Raw genomic sequence first — 18,072 nt, 5'->3', positions numbered from 1 at the left:
AGGGTGCTGGAGATCTAGAAGACCCATGGTAGCCTTATAAACCTTCTAAAATGCTTTTGATTCTGAAAATTGGGGGAAAAAACTTTTAATCACAATTTTCTTCAATACAAGGGAAAAAATATTCTTGTGGATTCCCAACGTTTTGTGATATGAGCAGAAAATCATTAGCATTTCCCATCATTTGTTCATATTTGTGTTTTCTGATAATTGCCACTTGTAGCATTGCCTGTACTACAGTATTTTTTGCCAGCCTCAGGCGTACTGGTTACAACTGTACTGAACTTTTGGCCCTAGAAACCAATGGAGTTACTTCACCACAAATAACATATGCCTGAGGTGCATGGGAATATAGTTAGCTATCCTCTGAAGACACATTATTTTTTTTTTTTTAAACAAGACACACAACATATAAGCATGTAAGAGCAAAGAATTGTATGAGATGCTCCTTTTTTCAGTTCACCAAGTTGGAAGCCTTTTGCAGCTCTGTGGCTTAAAATTTCATTTGAGCGATTTACTATAGGATTTATATTTATTATTGTTATTTAATTTTTTTCCAATTTTACCTGTATTATCAAACTGGGTTCTCCAATAATGTCCAAGTTGTAATGTTGCCTGCTTCAAGATAAAGTGTTTTTGGCAATAATACTCTAAACCCTTACAAATTTTATGCATGTGTCTACTACATCCTTCAACTCTCACTAGAAAAATCTCTTGAAACCAAATGGATTAATTTATGGCTATTTATAATTTGCTTTGACATCTCACTGCTGCAAATTTTTTTAAATGATGAGATTTGCCTTTATAATGTAAATTGTGATTTTTGTTTTACATGTGGGTTTCTATAGTTTTAATTTTTCAGCTTTTAAGATAAAACAAGTTTTGTGTAATTTGGTATAATTTTTAATTGTTTACATTATTTTAAAAGCTCAGAATATCACATTGAAATGACTATAAATACATTTAAAATTATCTATTTTAGGTCTAAGGAAATATTACAGAGATATTTTCATGGGTTCAGTAACCTTTCATTTTATAACATTGGGCACGGTACAGAGTGGCTATCACATAAGGTACTTGAAGACTATTAGTTTAATTCTATTTTTACAATAACCTTGAATCCTTGAATTCCTTTGAGTTTTGCATGTTTCCAATTAATACTGAACATGAAGAGTGAAATATTTATCTAAAAGAAGCTATTGGGGTAGGAGAAGCGATGAATGTATCCATTTGTACATGGTTTACATGTGGTGGATGCTCTGTAAACATTTTCCTATCTGTTTAAATTGTGTTTCAGCAGGATGTAATTGCCCTTGTGTATAGTTAAAATGAGTCATCATCTGGTCCTGTGTGAAATGGAATTCATGGTATTTTCTGTAACATTTTCCTGAAGTTGTTTCTGGAGAGCCACACATTTGAATACAGCTTTCTTGATCATTTGATTTATTGTGCACCTGATTTTTGGTCTAAAAGAAATTAATGCCACAACATATTTTATTTATTCTTTAGATTTTAGCCTTGTAAGTTAAAGTGCTTTCCATGATGATGTTAAAAGCTATTTGTCCCTTGACTGGATTTGGTGGGTTGTTAAAAGATAGGGAATGAAGAATGCAAAATGGTTTATTGTTCAAACTGTCCACTCTGATCCAACCCTGTACTGATAGTACCTTTCCCGTATGATATTGTGATGTTTCATACAATGCAGTGAACATAACCAACTTGTTACCTAAATAAAGAATTGATAAAAACAGTGTGACATAATTACTATTTCATATATTTAAGAGTGAAAGTCCAGTTTTGAATGTTACTTTAAACATTTTATATAGTAGGAATAATTATCATGAAAAATTTCATATAAAACTGTGTAGGCGAATTATAATTCCAAGGAGGAGTTAACCAAACTGTATAATAGGACAATACTAATTAACCCCTTCTTCAATCCAAAAACATTTTTTATACCACTTATTAAAAAAAATCCTTTTCGGGGGTTTGGTGGCCCTGGAAATACAAATAATGTGTGGAGTAGCAAGAGAAAAACCCATATTCAATATTTACTGTTTTGAATTCCCTATTCCAGCTGTTTCTCAACTGTTTTGATCTTAGCACCCATTTATATTTCTCAGAATTCAAGATCCCAGAGAACTTACGCTTTGTGGGTTGTATCTATTGATGTTTATTGTATTAGAAATTAAAGAAATTTTACGTGCTATTTTAATTCTTTTTTTTAATTACCTGTTAACATAAATAGCATTGTTTTATGAAAATATTTTCAAAATCTAAAAAATTTAGTGTGAAAATAGCGTTGGTTTTAATTTTTATAAATATTTTAATGTTGGGCTGGATAATCTTCTGTCTGCTTTTACATTCAGTCTTTTGGAATGTGGCACTGTGTTAGAAGTGGATGAAGAAGTCTGGCCTCACACAAACACCTTTGTGGAAAAGTACTTTTAAGCTTTAGATAATTATAGTTATTCTTCTTTGATACTTTATCTAAACTTCAGAACTGGTGGTTTCTTGAAGGTTAGTTGCAATGTGAAGTCTGAAACTGTCAATCAACTTTGTACTTTGTTACGTTAAAATCAGTTTGATTTGTCTTACAGTTTGAATAAGGGTTCTACTTTTACATGATTTTGTAACATGCATTGGTCATTTGGAAAATACAGGTTCATAGAAGTATGCAGTTCTTTAGAATATTAACATTTTATTATGCTGTGTTTGTAATTTTTGTTGTGATCTCATCAGAAAAATCTTAAGTATTGGGACGCTGTCAAGCACATGGTGATGGATACAGACTTTTCAAAATCTTAATTTTCATTTGAAAGGTGAAATTTTATCATTGGCAACAAATATTGTCAGTTGTTTTCTTTGAGTGACAGGCTTATTTCATTCATTTCAGAGAAAATGTCTGTTGAATAACCACAGTCTTTCAGTCATTCCTTCAAGTAAAATGGCATTCCTTGAAAAGTGGCTACTAGTTCAGCTCACGTCTCAAATAATAGCATGAGACAACCATCATACTTCAGCCTGCTGTAGACCCAGGACTTCCCATTTCATCATCTAAGCTATTAAAAAGATGTGTGCTCGAGGGTAGAGGTGTGATGCAATTAATTTTTACTGCTTAAGGACATTGTTAACTGAAATTGGTCCCCCCTGCCCCTTTTTCTCTGTGAGTACAGTGATGAACATGTAATAGTGACTGGTTTGGTAATACTGTTTCTATTCATGCTAGTAATATTGGTGCCTGTAATTTTTCCCACCATTTCTTTTGCACAGTCAGTGCAAATGTCAATACCTTGAAAAAAAAAAAAGTATTAATATTGTTGAGAAAATAGTTTGGATTTTACAGACATCCTTGAAAGGTTCTCTGGGACCCCCAGACTTTGGGACTTGCTACCCTCATCCTTTTGGACAGCTTCACAGAGTGTTCTTTTATTCCAAGTATTACGGTACTGTAATATACTATTATATAATATAGTAGTATACCAAGTATAACAGTAAATGAATCTTAAGACAGATCTGATGTAAACTTTACTTGCGGGGAGAGGTGATGTTTGTATGGTTACCATTACACTGATACTTAGAAAGCAAAGTAAAGAAGGTGGAGTCTTTACTATTGTGCTTTTTTTCTCCCAGAAAATTCTGTGATGTGTTTCAACTTGGAAAACTCATGATTTAAGGTTGTTTAACTGTAGAGCTTGATTTTTTTTATGGCATATATTTGGATCATTTTAATCTTTTAAGATGTCTTCCAATTATTGTAGATTTGTGTTATTTCTTTGAGAAGGTTTCACTTTTATGTTGAAGTTTAAAATTCGTATTTTAAATAAAATCATTTTAACATTAGATGTCACTTCAGGTTGGTCAGATAAAGATGGGATTTTTTTAATGATGACTAAGTGGATCAGAATTTTATGTTGAGTTTTTTTGGTTAGACTTTTCAATTTTCTGAACATTCAACAAGATTGGGGAGAGTTAGCATGGAGATTCTTGGTTTTTTTAAAGCACTCATAATTTCTGTCACACATTGCTTGCCCAATTATGAGGCTTGGTAATTATAATATTTACTTAAGATAGTTGTTACATGAGTGTTTGGTTTTTAATGTGTTTGGGTAGCCAAAAGTGACTGCAGCTCTCATTTCTCCATAAGTCAGGTTTATTTTCAGATGTATGGGATTCAGTTGGGTCTTGATGTCTTTTAATAGTGGTGTTAGGCAGTTTATGTTGCTTGTGTTAAACTGAGTCTTAGTTTCAGCTTCCATCATTGAAATTAACCTGAAGATGTCCATTAAATTTCTTCTGCTAGCCAAATCTTACTCTTACCTTGAATTTAGGTTGCGTTTTTAAATGACGTCTCAAATTCACATTTCCTCTTCCAAATTGCCCTTATTTGTATTTTGGAATGAATCTGGTTTGATAAGGGAAAGCATTTGATGAATATTTTAGAATACATTTTGTTTTGCGTAGCTAAATAATATTTTTGGAAAATAGTCTATTGTAATTTGCACCTATTAAAACAGTGCACAGTGTGCAGGAAATCTGTAAGGTAGTCAAATGCTAATGTAGTAATCATCAAGACGAGGATTTAAGTTATTTCAAAGTAATTCTGAGAGTTCCTTGCTTTTGCAAATAAATTTGTAGATATGCATTATAAAAAGTTGCGTTGTCATTTTTTTATGCTCAATTGCTGGTTTTCATTTTTCTATTCAAGATTTTTTTTTCTGTTCAACTTTGAGGATTATTCTGTAAGCTTTAATGAAAATGCTGAGCAAGTGTTTATTTTTGCCCACTGTTCTGGTGATTTATGTATGTTATATTGTCAATCAGAAGTAAAACAGTGTAACTACTAATACAGAGTAAGTTGCTTCTCAGGCAGCATCAGCACTGATTCTGACTTCTTGCTGGCTTTCCTGGCTGTGGTGTCTTCTTCCCCTTATTTTCCATTTCACTTTCATGCTCCCTGGCAAACATTTCTGTTAACTGTGTACATCGTTTCCCACTCAATATAACTGGTAGCTGTGCTCTTCTAGTTCAGGAATGAGGGATGCATGCATGAGCTTGGTGTTTGGAGGTTAGTTACTGTTTTTCCTCTTAGTATCCACAACTCTAGTGGGGCACAAAAGAACCATAACTTTTATTTATGGGTAGAATCAAAGCTTTGGATTTGTTTTTCCCCTTTGACTAAAAACCCTAATCTTATAATGTTGGCAATAGTGATCTTTATGATTAAGTCTGTACAGCCAATGTTATTCTCTTACTCTGTCGGCATAATATACACTTCTAATGAAAATACTTGGGCGTGTATTTGCAGTGAAGAGCACCAGTACAATCCAAGAGCTACTCTAATATATGGGTCTGGGAGCTCCTTTCCCTTTCCTGGGTCCTTAATGTTTTCTTCACTTGCGTGCTCACTATAATGAGGTGGTTTTGCTTCATTTCTATCTTGGAGACATGAAGTGCAATTTATTTTGACAAAATTCCACAGTAACTTGGTTTAGAGGACCATGGAGTTTATTTTCATGAGACTTTTGCCTGTGAATAAGCATCTTGTAAGTAAATTCACAATAGTATAAAGCTTAAAGTTATTTAATGTTTGCTATTAAAATTGGTCTTAGACAAGACTAGCTATAATTATTTTGATGCTATTGAAGTATATTCCTGAAGTGAAAGTTAGTGAATTGAATTGTTATAGTTTCTTTAGGAACCTACAAATCTCTTCATGAAGAGTTCACATTTAAAATTTATATGTAGTCAAAAATAAACTAATCTTAAGAATTTTCATCTAGTTTAAACTCTCCTTAAAATATTGTAATTACCAGAGGAAGTTCTAGGGTACCATTTCTCAACCTCCAGAGTGGTCCTGCTTTTTTTCTGTTACTTGTTGGGATTCCATGTAAGATTTCATTTGAATAAAGGTTGACTTTATGAAAAGTTTGAAAATCACTAGGCACAGAGAGTACACGTGACTATACCAGTCTATGCAAATGAAACTAGATATTACTCTTACAAGAAAGGAGACTCAATAAGAACAGTGTTTGACTAAGCAGTAAACAATATTTACAGGTTTTGGTTTGGTGATCTACCCAAGGATTGTTACTTAGTTATGTTTAGAAGGTGGGGAAGGGGACACTGGGTTGGAATAAGAGTCTGATACTGCCTACCATAAGAGGTCAGTTCTCTCGTTAGCCCTTCCCCCACATATGACCCACCATGCGTGGCTGGTTTTGATTTTGCTGGGGGTAAAATGGGAGAGGAAAGGGTGTTATTCCCAACCTCAGGTTTGAATTTATCTGCTCACATTATTACCTCTGCATCCCCCTCTTCCATAAAACAAGAGGTTAAATAAAAAGAATAAACTGGTATAGTATTCCTTTGTGTGACTGCACCACAATTTATCCATTTCCCCACTGAAAAGAGATGAAGATTATTTGCAACTTATTACTATAAAAAAACTAATGACTGGCATGTGTCCCTTGAGCACTTGTACTAGCATTTTCTGTAGTAGTTGCTTAGAAATAAAATTACTGGGTTATAGAGTATGCATCGTTTCCAGTTAATACTGCAAATGCATTATGCTAAAGATGTACTAATTTGCACTTCTACTAGAAATGTATGAAAATCCCTGTTCCTCTGTCCCTCCCCGTCCTCAGTAACAGTAAATATTGTCAGACTTTAAGTTTGCCAGTCAGGTGAATGTGAAATAATATTTAATTTGCGTTTCTGATTACATCTGAGATAAACGCCTTTTCCTGTATGAGCCATTTGAGTTTCCTCTTTAAATTTTACCTGTTTTTCTTTTGGGTTGTCTTTTTCTCATTGATTTGTAGTTTTTTTTTTTTTAATGTAGTCAGGATACTAGTCCTTTGTTACATGTGTTGCAAAATGTATTTATTTTATTCTTTTATTTTGAGTATGGAGCCTTTTGTTACTTATCCATCTTTTTCCTTATGGTTTGTGTTATTGTCTTGTTTAAGAAGTCATTGCCATCTCAAGTTCTGTAATCTCTATTTTCTTTCAGGAGTTTTAAAGTCATTTTCCAAGCACATATGCTTAGGTTTTTCATTCATCCTGAATTTACTGTTTTATATGAAACAAGGAATCTAATATAATTTTGCCAACACCATTTCAGCCCCGCCTAATACCAATTTCCCATATATGTATGATCCATTTCTAGTTTCTAAATTCAGTTCTATTGTCTTTTTGTCTAACTATGCAAACATCACACCATTTTAATTGCTGTTGCCTCATAAATGCTGATACCTGGCAGGCAGGCATTGTCTTCATCTTACATAAGTCTAGTTCATTTTAATAAAAATACAATTAATAATCTACGTTCTGTAATTCTTAATAGCCTGCATCTATTTGAGGACCTAATATTGAAAATTATTCACGCTACCTATGAAAATTACTTTGTTCCCATTTCACATTGACATTTTAAACTGTAGTGTAGTATCACACCCATCACTGTGATCCCCGTTCTTCCCCTGTAAGGTTGGACGAGTAAGAGTGCCCTGCAATGCTATGTTGGAGCTTAAGGCAATAGGAAAATTAAGCAACAATAATTGTCTTTTAAAATTTTTTGGTATTTTGTGCATCATGGTTGTTGTGTTCATTTTGATTCTTTTAAATGTTGCATTAAAATATTTCTCTTGATCACTGAATTTTTTTGGCACCCCTTAAATTTCGTCTCCAAGGTGAGTGCCTCACTTGTATTGCCCTGGTCCCAACTGGTAAGTATGTTCATTCCTGGGCCTTGGAAGTGACTGTCTCTAGACTATTTTCCTGATTGAAGGCAGATGTTTCCATTGAGGAATAACTCTTCCCTATTAGTTCCCTTCAGCATAAATCAGTTTTTTTCTGGAACACTTAGAGGAATGGAGGAAAGGCTGGGCTAAGAAGAGAATCTGGTGCTCCTGCAGCAGCTCGTTGCTACTGGCTTTGCTTCCTTGGGCAGTGAGCCATCTTTTAATACTCAGAAAACATAATGCTGAGGGAAACAGCAAGTTCCAAAAGAACGTCGTTTATGTAAAAGCTTAAATCTCCAAAGTTTATTTCAAAATGAATTTTTTTCATATTTTAATATCTTTGAAATTGAGAAGCATCTTAGATCATGACATCTTACAATTGCACCAACTTGGTCATAGCTGTTCATATTTTGATTCCATAGTTGGGTTTTGTTAAAGTCAAAGTCTGAAAAACCTATTACAATAAGTATAAAATAATCCTAAATATTATTAAGGCATTATTTCATAGTTAGCACATTTTTTAATCATACATAACGGAATGGTACATAAAATAATGGAAACTTAGAGTTGATGGACTATGATGTGTATAATTTATAGGTACCTAGTATGTATAAAACATGCATGGGAAAATGACACATTAATTTAGGACAGTAGTTCTTCAGAAGCATTGGAAAGAGGTTTTTTTTAATATTCCTTCAAAAGTAAAATTATAAAAATGTTAACATCTGTTAAGTCTGAGTAGTAGGTAAGATTGTCCTATATTTTCTGTAATTTTCGGTATGTTTGGATTTTTAATAAACTTTTGAATTAAATATAAAATGCAGAAACTAAGTGAATTCAGTGGTCCTGGCTTGTCTTCCAGGAATGGTACCAATTTATAATCCCAGTAGTATATAAAAATACTCATATCTTCTGCTTTTTTGGCAGTATTGCACATTGCCAATCTGGTGGGTAGAATATTGTAATTTATGGTATTTTCTTGATTCTCAGTTATTTGGTTACTAATGAGATTGAACTTTTTCTTTTTTTTTTTCTTTTTTTGCTAATTAAATGTCTTTCATTAAAGCCTGTTCATATATGTTGCTTATTTTCTGTTACATTGATCATTTTTCTTACTGATTTGTGAGAGCTCTTTATATATTTAGGAAATTAGCCATTATTCTGTTACATGTTACAAATTATTTTCCTGAGTTCACCAGTTGCCTTTTAATGCTCTTTGTTTAAATAAGAATGTCAAAGAATGAATGGGACTAAACAAAACACATTTAACAATAACTGAAACGTCCTAATTCCTGAAGAGCTACAAGCTCAATGGTGTAGGTTCTCCCCCCCCACCCCCCAATCTTATATCATGCTACTCTATTTCTGTGTTTTTTCTCACACAGTAACTTTGTTTCTGTGCCGGCTTTTCCTATAGGCAGAGTAAAGGCTTTCTAATCACTGATAGTAGAAGCACTAGAGGGAGCTATGATGCTCTGATCTGAAGAGTATTAGGTCAAAAATAACTCCCTTTTTTTCCTCCATATACTGTTTTAAGTCAAGTATAGTGGAGTTCATTTTTTGTTTTACTTTTTTAGAAAGTTAAATTTATGTGAAGTAAACTTGCAAAGATCTTAGGTGTTCAGTTTGATGAGTTTTGAGAAGTGTCTTTTGGTTTCATGCATTCAATAGTTTTAGAATTTTATCATTTTCTTTAACAGTTTGAACCTTCAATTGTATACTTAGACGGTCTTTTCACATTCTGAGTAAGTATTTACATATATTTTATGACTTTTGGCCTTTTTATTATAAATATATAATACAAATGGAATTTATTTGGGATATTACTACAAGGCAAAAATCATGTAATATTTTCCATTATTCTCTCACAGTAGTAACACATAAGCCAGTCTTTTAAAATTTATTTGAAAACGCCTTTTTACTGCATATTCTTGTATATGTTTGTATTTTATGGGCATTCTATTTCATTACTTTATATTATGTATCTATTTCATCTTTATTATAGTTTTATTATACATTTTATTATCTGGTATGGAGAGTGCTCCCTTAATAACCTACTTAAACAAAAATTGAATGTTTATTCTTCCAGATTAACTTTTGAATAATTTGGCCAAGATTTCCCTGCCAGATAAAAGTCCTGTTGATTTTGTTTTGTTGTATATGTACATTAATTTGGAAATCATTGGTATCTTTAGCAAAGATAAGTTCCATTCCAGGAAAATGCTACATCTTTCTGTTTATGCAAGTGTTTGTTTTTTGTAATACCCCCAGTAAAGTTTTATCATTTTCTCCATATATTCTATGCATTTCTTAAGTTAAATCCTTATTTTATATTTCTTACTGTGTTGTGAAGTAACTAGTTTTGAATATTTTGAATTCATACCTTTTTAGTAGACAACGGACTTAATCACTTACAAAAATCATTTCAATTTCTATCATTTCCACCAGATGGCAGTCTTGGGCATGTCCACTTGTAAACCCGCTGAGCGCTCTGGTGACAAGAAAGGCAGTGGCTGGCAGAACTTACAAGGCCATTAAAGTACAAGAACAAAAAGGTTTTTGTAAATCTGAAATAAAAACGAACCCCACATTATGTAATTGTAGGATTTATACTGCTATTAACCTTTAACCTTATAGCCCATTAGTGGAGGCCGAGAACTGTCACTGCACTCTTCAAAATCCTGTTTTCCTCTGTCCATGTGATAAATACCTGTGGCTTCTTGGCAGCACTTTTGCTTTTATTCCAGGGACTTTCATGGTTAAAGGCAGGCTTTAATCTGTCACTGTTGTTTCCCTTCTCCTAAAGGCATTATTTAAATCACAAGTTACTGGGTTTCTAAATATTTGTGTAAGAGTAGCTTGTGACTGTGGCTTTTATGATGCCCAGATCTCTTCTGAAATATGAAGTACAGTGTTTATAGTTAATAGAAAGGGAGATAGGTTTGTTACTGGCTTGCTTTACATGAATACAAATCTTAATAACCCCCTTAAATTAGATACTTTTTAGCTTCACCTTGATGACTTCAGAGCCCTATGTTTAGGAATATAGAAGGTAATGAATTTCTTCATCAGAAAAGGAATCAGCTCAGGTGTTTCCTCATGGATACTTTTCCCAGTTGCCAAAAGAAAGTACTTTTGGACAACCATACACCTCCTAGGTAAGCTCCCCTTTTGTACCTTTTATTGCAATTCCATTTGCCAGTTTATATAATCAGGGAGTGGTAAGTGACTGTGATTGTGCAGTAATTATGTCCATTCCCTTTCTGAGAGATTTTATTTCCACTCTGAGATTGAAAGGTGTGAGAAAGTATAGGGAGAACAAAAGGAACACATTTGCTCCTTGAGCACAAAGGTGTGCCAAGGTTGACTTGCCTTTCCAAAGAAAATTAAATACTCTAGGAGGTAACATAGAAAACTTTACAGACACTAGGTAACTTCTTTTAGGGAAGATCATGGAAAAGTTTCCTTTTTCAATCCCTGATAATTCTAAGATGTAGTTATGTGGAATGGCTAGTTTCTTTTGTGTATCGCATGGATTCATGTTTTGTGTAATCGATGAGAATGAATGTTGAAACGGACTTAAGGGAATCTCAGCTATGCAGTAGTTATGCCTAGAGCTTTCACGTAGCGTGCTAAGACATACCTTTAATAAGACAGAATCAAAATTGGTTAGAATTAGGTTTATGTCACACATTTCCATATAGTTAATGGGTAGCCTAAATTATATAAAGAAAGCCATAAGTTAAATACACCTGGAAGATTGGCTATGTAAAATTATCTTTGAAAAGGAAGGAATTCTAGTAACCCATGATTGTGTGTGTGTGTTTTTAGGGCTTTTGGCTTTTCAGGATGGGACACATGAATCTGGCAGTTAAGACACTAGTCTTTATTACAGTGTAACAGTGTATGCACTGCACTAGTCAGATGTCTTTTACCATCAAAAGTTTACACGTCAATGCCAACTGCTTTAACACTAGGAGAAATTGCACATCAGAAAGACACACACACACACACACACATATATAACACATATATACACATATATACACAAATGCCAACTTGAGAGATAAAGTGACCAATAAAGCAAACTCTAATCTGTAGATTTACATCCTCAAAATCTTTAACATAGTAGTTCTGAAGAATTGTCATTTGTGTGTTCTTCAAAGAGAGAGTAATAAATTTTATAGCTGGATAGATCTTTAAATATGTATTTATGATATCTCAAAGTTGGAAAATCCCCAAGTGCCAGATGGTTCTTTAGCAGCTCTGATCCGATTCACCAGGGACCAGATCGACTTCCATTTGGGGGCAGCTCTGCCTGTCCTGGTTCATTCTCTGTATCTTCCCGTCACTTGTCTTACTAACCCTTTGGGGCCAAACATTTAAGCACCGGTGTTACAGTGACTCCCAGCAACTTCTCTTTTCTTCCCTAGTTATTTCCCTCATATATCTTGGCTTCCATTGTCTTTACCATCCAAACCCCAAAGGCTTTGTTTTTTCTCTATCTTTCTTAAGCTATACAATCCAGAACTGATCATTTATAGGTAGCAGAGCTGTTGTCCTTTGTTCTTGTTAATACTCTTTTGTTTTTCTATTTAACACCCAAATGTTGAGCCAGCTCTTCTGACACCCACGCGATACTGGTGAACTGAGATTACTTGTCTTGAGTTATACTTACCAGTGAGATACTGATTAAGTTGAGATTAATTATCTTTACTGCTGTTAAGTAGTCTTTCTCCTGCACTTGTGCAGTTAGTGTTTTGTTTAACCTGCTTTGCAGGACCTTTATTTATTGTAAATTTTCTTGTGTTAAATTTATTAACCTTTTGAAATATCTTTGGATTCGTCTGAAATACATGTGCTATGTTATTCTTTTCGGTCACTCCAAAATTTGATATGTAAACATTCAATATTGAATGAAACAAGTTTGAAGGCAGCGGCCTGTGAAACTTCTCTTTGGTATGATACAAGTTGGCCAGTCTATCAGTCAACACCTGTTAGGTAAGAATTCAGCATTTTACTGATGCATCTGTCAGCCCGTTTCTCTCCACGTTTGTCTATAAGGATGTCATGGGATCTTACATTCCTTGCTGAAGTCCTGCGTTTTCCAAGTGTTAATCAAGTAACTGTCCCCAGAAGTTCATGAAATTAAGTCAAACCTGCTGATACATAGTGAACAACATTCTTTTTCCAAAAGGTTTAAAAACATCATTATAATAAAGATCTACTAGGGCCTTTCCTGGGATCAGTATCAATTTGTTGCCATCTTTTATGTGTTCCAAACACTGGGATGACATTTACCCTTTCTGATGTGGCCTCTCCACACTTCGTTATAACTACAGTTGGCCAGCCAGAGTAATCTTAGATTTTCAGTATCATTTTCTTGTTTTCCATTACTGTAAAATAGGAGATAAAGTTCTTACTGGCCCTATCACTTGTGTATAAGTCAACTTTTTTAGAGGTTTCACTGTGACCCTGTTCCCTTAGGTCCTTGCACATCTAGGTGTTTATTTGTGCTTATGATGTTTCTTGCCTCATTTATGTGTTTTTGAGATTCTGAACTTGTTACATTTCTTTCTTTGTAAACTGGTAGTTTCTTCTTTTCGTTTTGTGGTGGTGGTTTATTCTTTTTAGGTACATCTCCCTTTTTATTCTGTATGTATGTGATTCTTCAACTAAAAAAAAATTTTTTTTTAATAGCCCCAATGCATTTAAGCAAAAAAATCAAAACTACAACTTGTTCCACAGCCTGAGGTGAAGTGCAGCATGTAGACTGGACAGAACAGAACAGTGCCACATCCAAAGGGTGCTACTCACATCACAGACACGGGGAACTTAACTACAACTTTCTAGCAAGTGGCAGGAAGGTGTTCTTACTAATAGTATAGTTGTATCTGCAACAAATATCTGTCAGGTGGAAGTAAAGTAACTGGAAAAAGGAATCTTTCTGGAGAGTTTTGGGGTTTTTTTGCTTTTTGGTTTTTTACCAAAGATACCACATGGGCTAGCAGTGGCCCTGGAGTGTAGCACTTGTTCTGCAGAAGGAGTAAGTGTAGCTTCTCTCTCTACATCCTTCCCTACCTGTATTACATCTTCTTCCCCTTAAAAAGTGAGGAAAAGTTGCACTGTAGTAGTGTGGTGGAGGAACTGAGCAGCATGTACAGGACCAGCTTTGTATTTCTAGCCTTGAGCTGGAAAAGCCTCTCTGTGACACACTTTGGGTGCCCTTTTATCTCTTGTTTTCTTGACGTTCTTGATTGCCAAGGCTCCAAAAATAGCACGTAAGAAAGAAATAATGGAAAGGAAGAAAATACCCCAGATGTAGACAGCTTCATAATTTTCTGCAGATAGATGAATTATATATCATGTATATATAGGTAGTACATTTCTTGGCACACATTTCTGTATACATGCTGTATTTCAATAAAAATACTTTTAAGAAAGAACCTTGGCTGATACAGTAAACTTCATATATATTTTATTCATATGAAGATTTTGTCTGTTAATGGAACACATGAAAATAGTTGAATAGTTGTGGCAGGTATGCTTTAGGTTGTATGAACTAAAATGTAGACTGTGTTTTGTGAAAAATTCACTTTCAGGGAAGTGGGAGGCAGAGGAGAACCTTAAAAAGATGGGCAGCATTTTAATCAGGGTAAGCTGAACTGTTTACAACATGCAGAACCAAACCTGTAACAGTTCAAACAATAGAAGTTTATTTCTTGCTCATGTATATAGACCGAGGTGGGTGTTCCAGGTAAGTTGTGCTTCTTTCTTTCATTGGTGATTCAGGTATGAAGCTTTTTCTGTTTGTGGCTTTATCATCACTTCGTTATCTGTATCCAATTAGCAGAAGGGGAAAGTAGGCAAGGAAAAGATACCCCTGCTTCTTAAAATTCTCACTAAATTTAAGGGGCATTGAAATCATACAAGGCATATTCTCTGACCACAGTGGAATTAGCGTAGACATCAGTAACAGAAAGATAAGAACAACATACTTAAATAATCCATGTGTCAAAAAATAAACTACAAGAGAAATTAGAAAATATCTTGACTAGAATAAAAATGAAAATCCCAGCATATCAAAATTTGTGGACCAAAGCTAAGGCAGTATTTAGAGGGAAATTTATAGCTTTAAACATACATTAGGAAGAATGTAAGGTGTCAATTTAAGAAACTGCAAGTGCAGGAAAAGAAGGAAACAATAAGAATAAAAGAAATCAGTGAACTAGAAAACAAAGAAAAATCAAATCAGAAGTTGGCTCTTTGAAAATATCAGTAAAGTTGATAAACTTCTAACCAGACTGATCAGGAAAGAAAGAAATTATCAGTATCAGAAATGAAAGGGGAGATAGCACAGATCCTATAGACATTTTTTTTTAATAAAAGGAATATTATGAAGTATTTTCTGCCAATGAAACTGACACCTTAGAGGAAATATTTGAAAATAAATCAGTGTAATTCCACACTGGGAGTAAAAAAGAAAAACCGTATCATCTCATTACATTCAGAAAAAAAAATGGTAAAATTCGACCCATTCATGGTAGAAATTCTCTGCAACCTACAAATAAAAGGGAACTTGCTCAACCTGTTAAAAGGTGACTATGTCATACCTCAGCCTAATACCATACTTAGTGGTAGAAGACTGAATACTTTCCCTCTAATAAACCGAAAAATACACTTGTATTCAATGTTGACTGGAGATTTTAGCCAACGCAACAAGACAAAAAATAAAAAACATCCAAATTGGTAAGACACAAAACTGTTTCTTTGCATATGATTTGATTGTGTAAATAGAAAGTGAAAAGGAGCTATAATATACTACAACTCTAATTAGCAAGGTCACAGGATACAACTTCAATGTACCAAAATATTTATATTTATATATACTAGAAACAATTGAAAATTGAAATGAAAAAAAATCAATAACATTTACAATAGCATCAAAAACCTTGAAACAATTGGAGCTAAATTTGATGAAGTATGTCCAAGACCTAAACATGGGAAACTACAAACCATTTTGAGAGAAACTGAAGAAGACCTAAAAAATGGAGATATGATGTTCTTGAATGAAAGATTTAATATAGTTAAGATGTCAGTTATCCCCAAATTGATTTAAAGATTAAGTGAAACCCTAATCACAATGCTTAGCAGCCATTTTTTTGGATAGAATTTGACGAACTGACTGTAAAATTTATAAATACAATTGGACCTCGAATAGCCAAAACAACTGATAAAGTAGGATTAAATTAAGGGATGTGTATTACCTGGTTGCAAGAATTACTATAAAGGTACAGTAATTTAGATAACATGCTTTTGACGTCAGGCTATATATATACATATGCGTACGCACACATATCAGAGGAACACAGTAGAGATTCCAGAAATAGACTATGTAACGCTTATATGGTCAGTTGATTTTTTACAAAGCTGACACAGTAATTCGATAGGAGAAAGGAAAGTTTCTTCAACAAATGGTTCTGGAACAAACACATAGCTATATTCAAAAAAAAAAATTAACCTTTATCCCCTATCTCATGTCACACAAAAACTAACTTGGAACAAATCACAGACTTAACTGTAAGAGCTAAGACTAAAATTTCTAGATGAAGACATTGGAGGAATCTCGGTTAGGCAAAGCTCAGGTAAGAATAACTTCTACTCTACTAGAGAGAGAAAGACACTGTTAAGAAAATGGAAAGGCAAGCCTTAGGCAAGATGTATCTGATTAAGGACTAGTGTTTATAACAGATAAATTTTTTAAATAAGTATAAGATTGAAAAACTGAGTATTTCACCAAAGAAAATACACAAATGGCAAATAAGCACCGATGCTCCAAGGTATTAGTCATTAAGGAAGCGCAAATTGTACTAACACCACAACTCACAGGAATGACCAGAGTTACGAAGACTGGCGTCGCAGACAGTCAGTGAGAGTGTGGAGCAAATGGAGCTGTCACACATCGCTCACGGGAAGGTAAAAGTCCAACCATGTTAGAAAACAGTTTAGCAATGTCTTACAAACTTAAACATTACAAACTAGTCTTATGGCCTAGCAATTCCACTTGGTATTTCACCCAAGAGAAATGGAAACATATGTCTACACAAAAATCTACATGAATGTTTATAAAAGCTTTTTTAATAATAGCCCAAAATTGAAAACACCCCAAAAGTTCACCAGCTGGTGAGAGGATAAACCACATCCATTTAACGAATACGAATTAGCAATGAAAAGGGCGAACTACTAATTCATGCAACAACATGGGTAAATCACAAAACATGCTAAGTGAAAGAAGACGGACCCCAAAGACTTCATACTCAATGATTTGATTTATCTGAAATTGGAGAAAAGGCAGGATTTAGTGACAGCAGATGGGCTGTTGCCAGGTGCGGGGGGAGGGGACTGACTAGTAAGGAGCGGCAGGCGGCTTCCGGGAGTGACGGGATTGTTCTGTATTGCGATGGCGGTGGTGACTACGTGAGCATACACTTGTCAGGACTCATCCAAGCATACACCTAGTTTGTGTTTTATACCTCATTAGTCTGACTGAAAGGAAGAAAGAGTATAAAGAATAAAAATGTGTTAATGTAGATTTGGGCTTGGCTGTAACATTCTTTCACATCTGTTTTATATTTAATAATTTTCATTTTAACGTATTTCAAAAGATACAAATGAGGTAAAATTCACAAGAAAAGTTACTTTTCACATGGGCTTCTCTGGTAAGTACCACCAGGGATTTACTATTTATGTACTTATTTAGTATTTATCTACATGAATGTATTTATTATTTGATTGATTAATGCTTTTCTTGAGTAATTGCTGGGATGATGGGGTTGGATGAGGAGGAAGCTTTGCTATGTAATCTTTAAATGGACTGAATTATATGATATTGATGGCTATAAACCAATCAAGGTCACTTTAGTATATAATCCCATCTGCTACCCTCTCCTGACAGTCAGGAAGTCTTACTAATAAACTGTAACTTTAAAATTTTCTAAGAGTAATTTAAAAATTTTTTTTTGAAATTCAGCTATAGAAGATGCCCATAGTTGAGTTTCTCTCTTAAAGAGCCAGTTTTGTAATTTTTTAGAAATGTCTCTTTTGCATGGCATCCTCTCTAATGCAACATTCCCAAAACCAAAAACAATTTCATTCACTACTTATAAGGAGTAGAGTGCTTCCATTTTAATTATGACTTTCATTTTGATGTTTCCTCAAGCTTAGGAAAGTGGAATTCTACCTTTTAAGCAAAGGTTGTTGTCTTTCTGGTACAAAAGTATATATAGGCTTAGCATGGCATCCTTTGAGGCTTTTGGAGTGATAACTTTTTTTT

General features: G+C 34.0%; 1 protein-coding gene across 2 annotated transcripts in view; it reads left to right on the top strand.

Moving 5' to 3' along the window:
- The window catches only part of PPM1B (protein phosphatase, Mg2+/Mn2+ dependent 1B), a 78,083-nt gene extending 62,518 nt beyond the window's left edge, over positions 1-15,565 (top strand). The window contains exons 6-7 of one of the 2 annotated variants that reach the window (XM_031466932.2): positions 9,440-9,484; positions 10,188-15,565. In XM_031466932.2, the coding sequence (XP_031322792.1) occupies positions 9,440-9,484 (45 nt within the window). In that variant the 3' untranslated portion in view covers positions 10,188-15,565. Of the gene's footprint in view, positions 1-2; positions 1,748-9,439; positions 9,485-10,187 lie in introns of those variants that run through there. The other variant, XM_031466933.2, reaches the window with a different exon arrangement.
- Positions 15,566-18,072: the final 2,507 nt, after the last annotated feature.

Source organism: Camelus dromedarius, chromosome 15 (genome assembly GCF_036321535.1).
Source record: "Camelus dromedarius isolate mCamDro1 chromosome 15, mCamDro1.pat, whole genome shotgun sequence".
NCBI classification, from domain to species: domain Eukaryota; kingdom Metazoa; phylum Chordata; class Mammalia; order Artiodactyla; family Camelidae; genus Camelus; species Camelus dromedarius.
The sequence above is the reverse complement of the archived record's forward strand: the minus strand, read 5'-3'. Positions and strand labels throughout refer to the sequence as shown.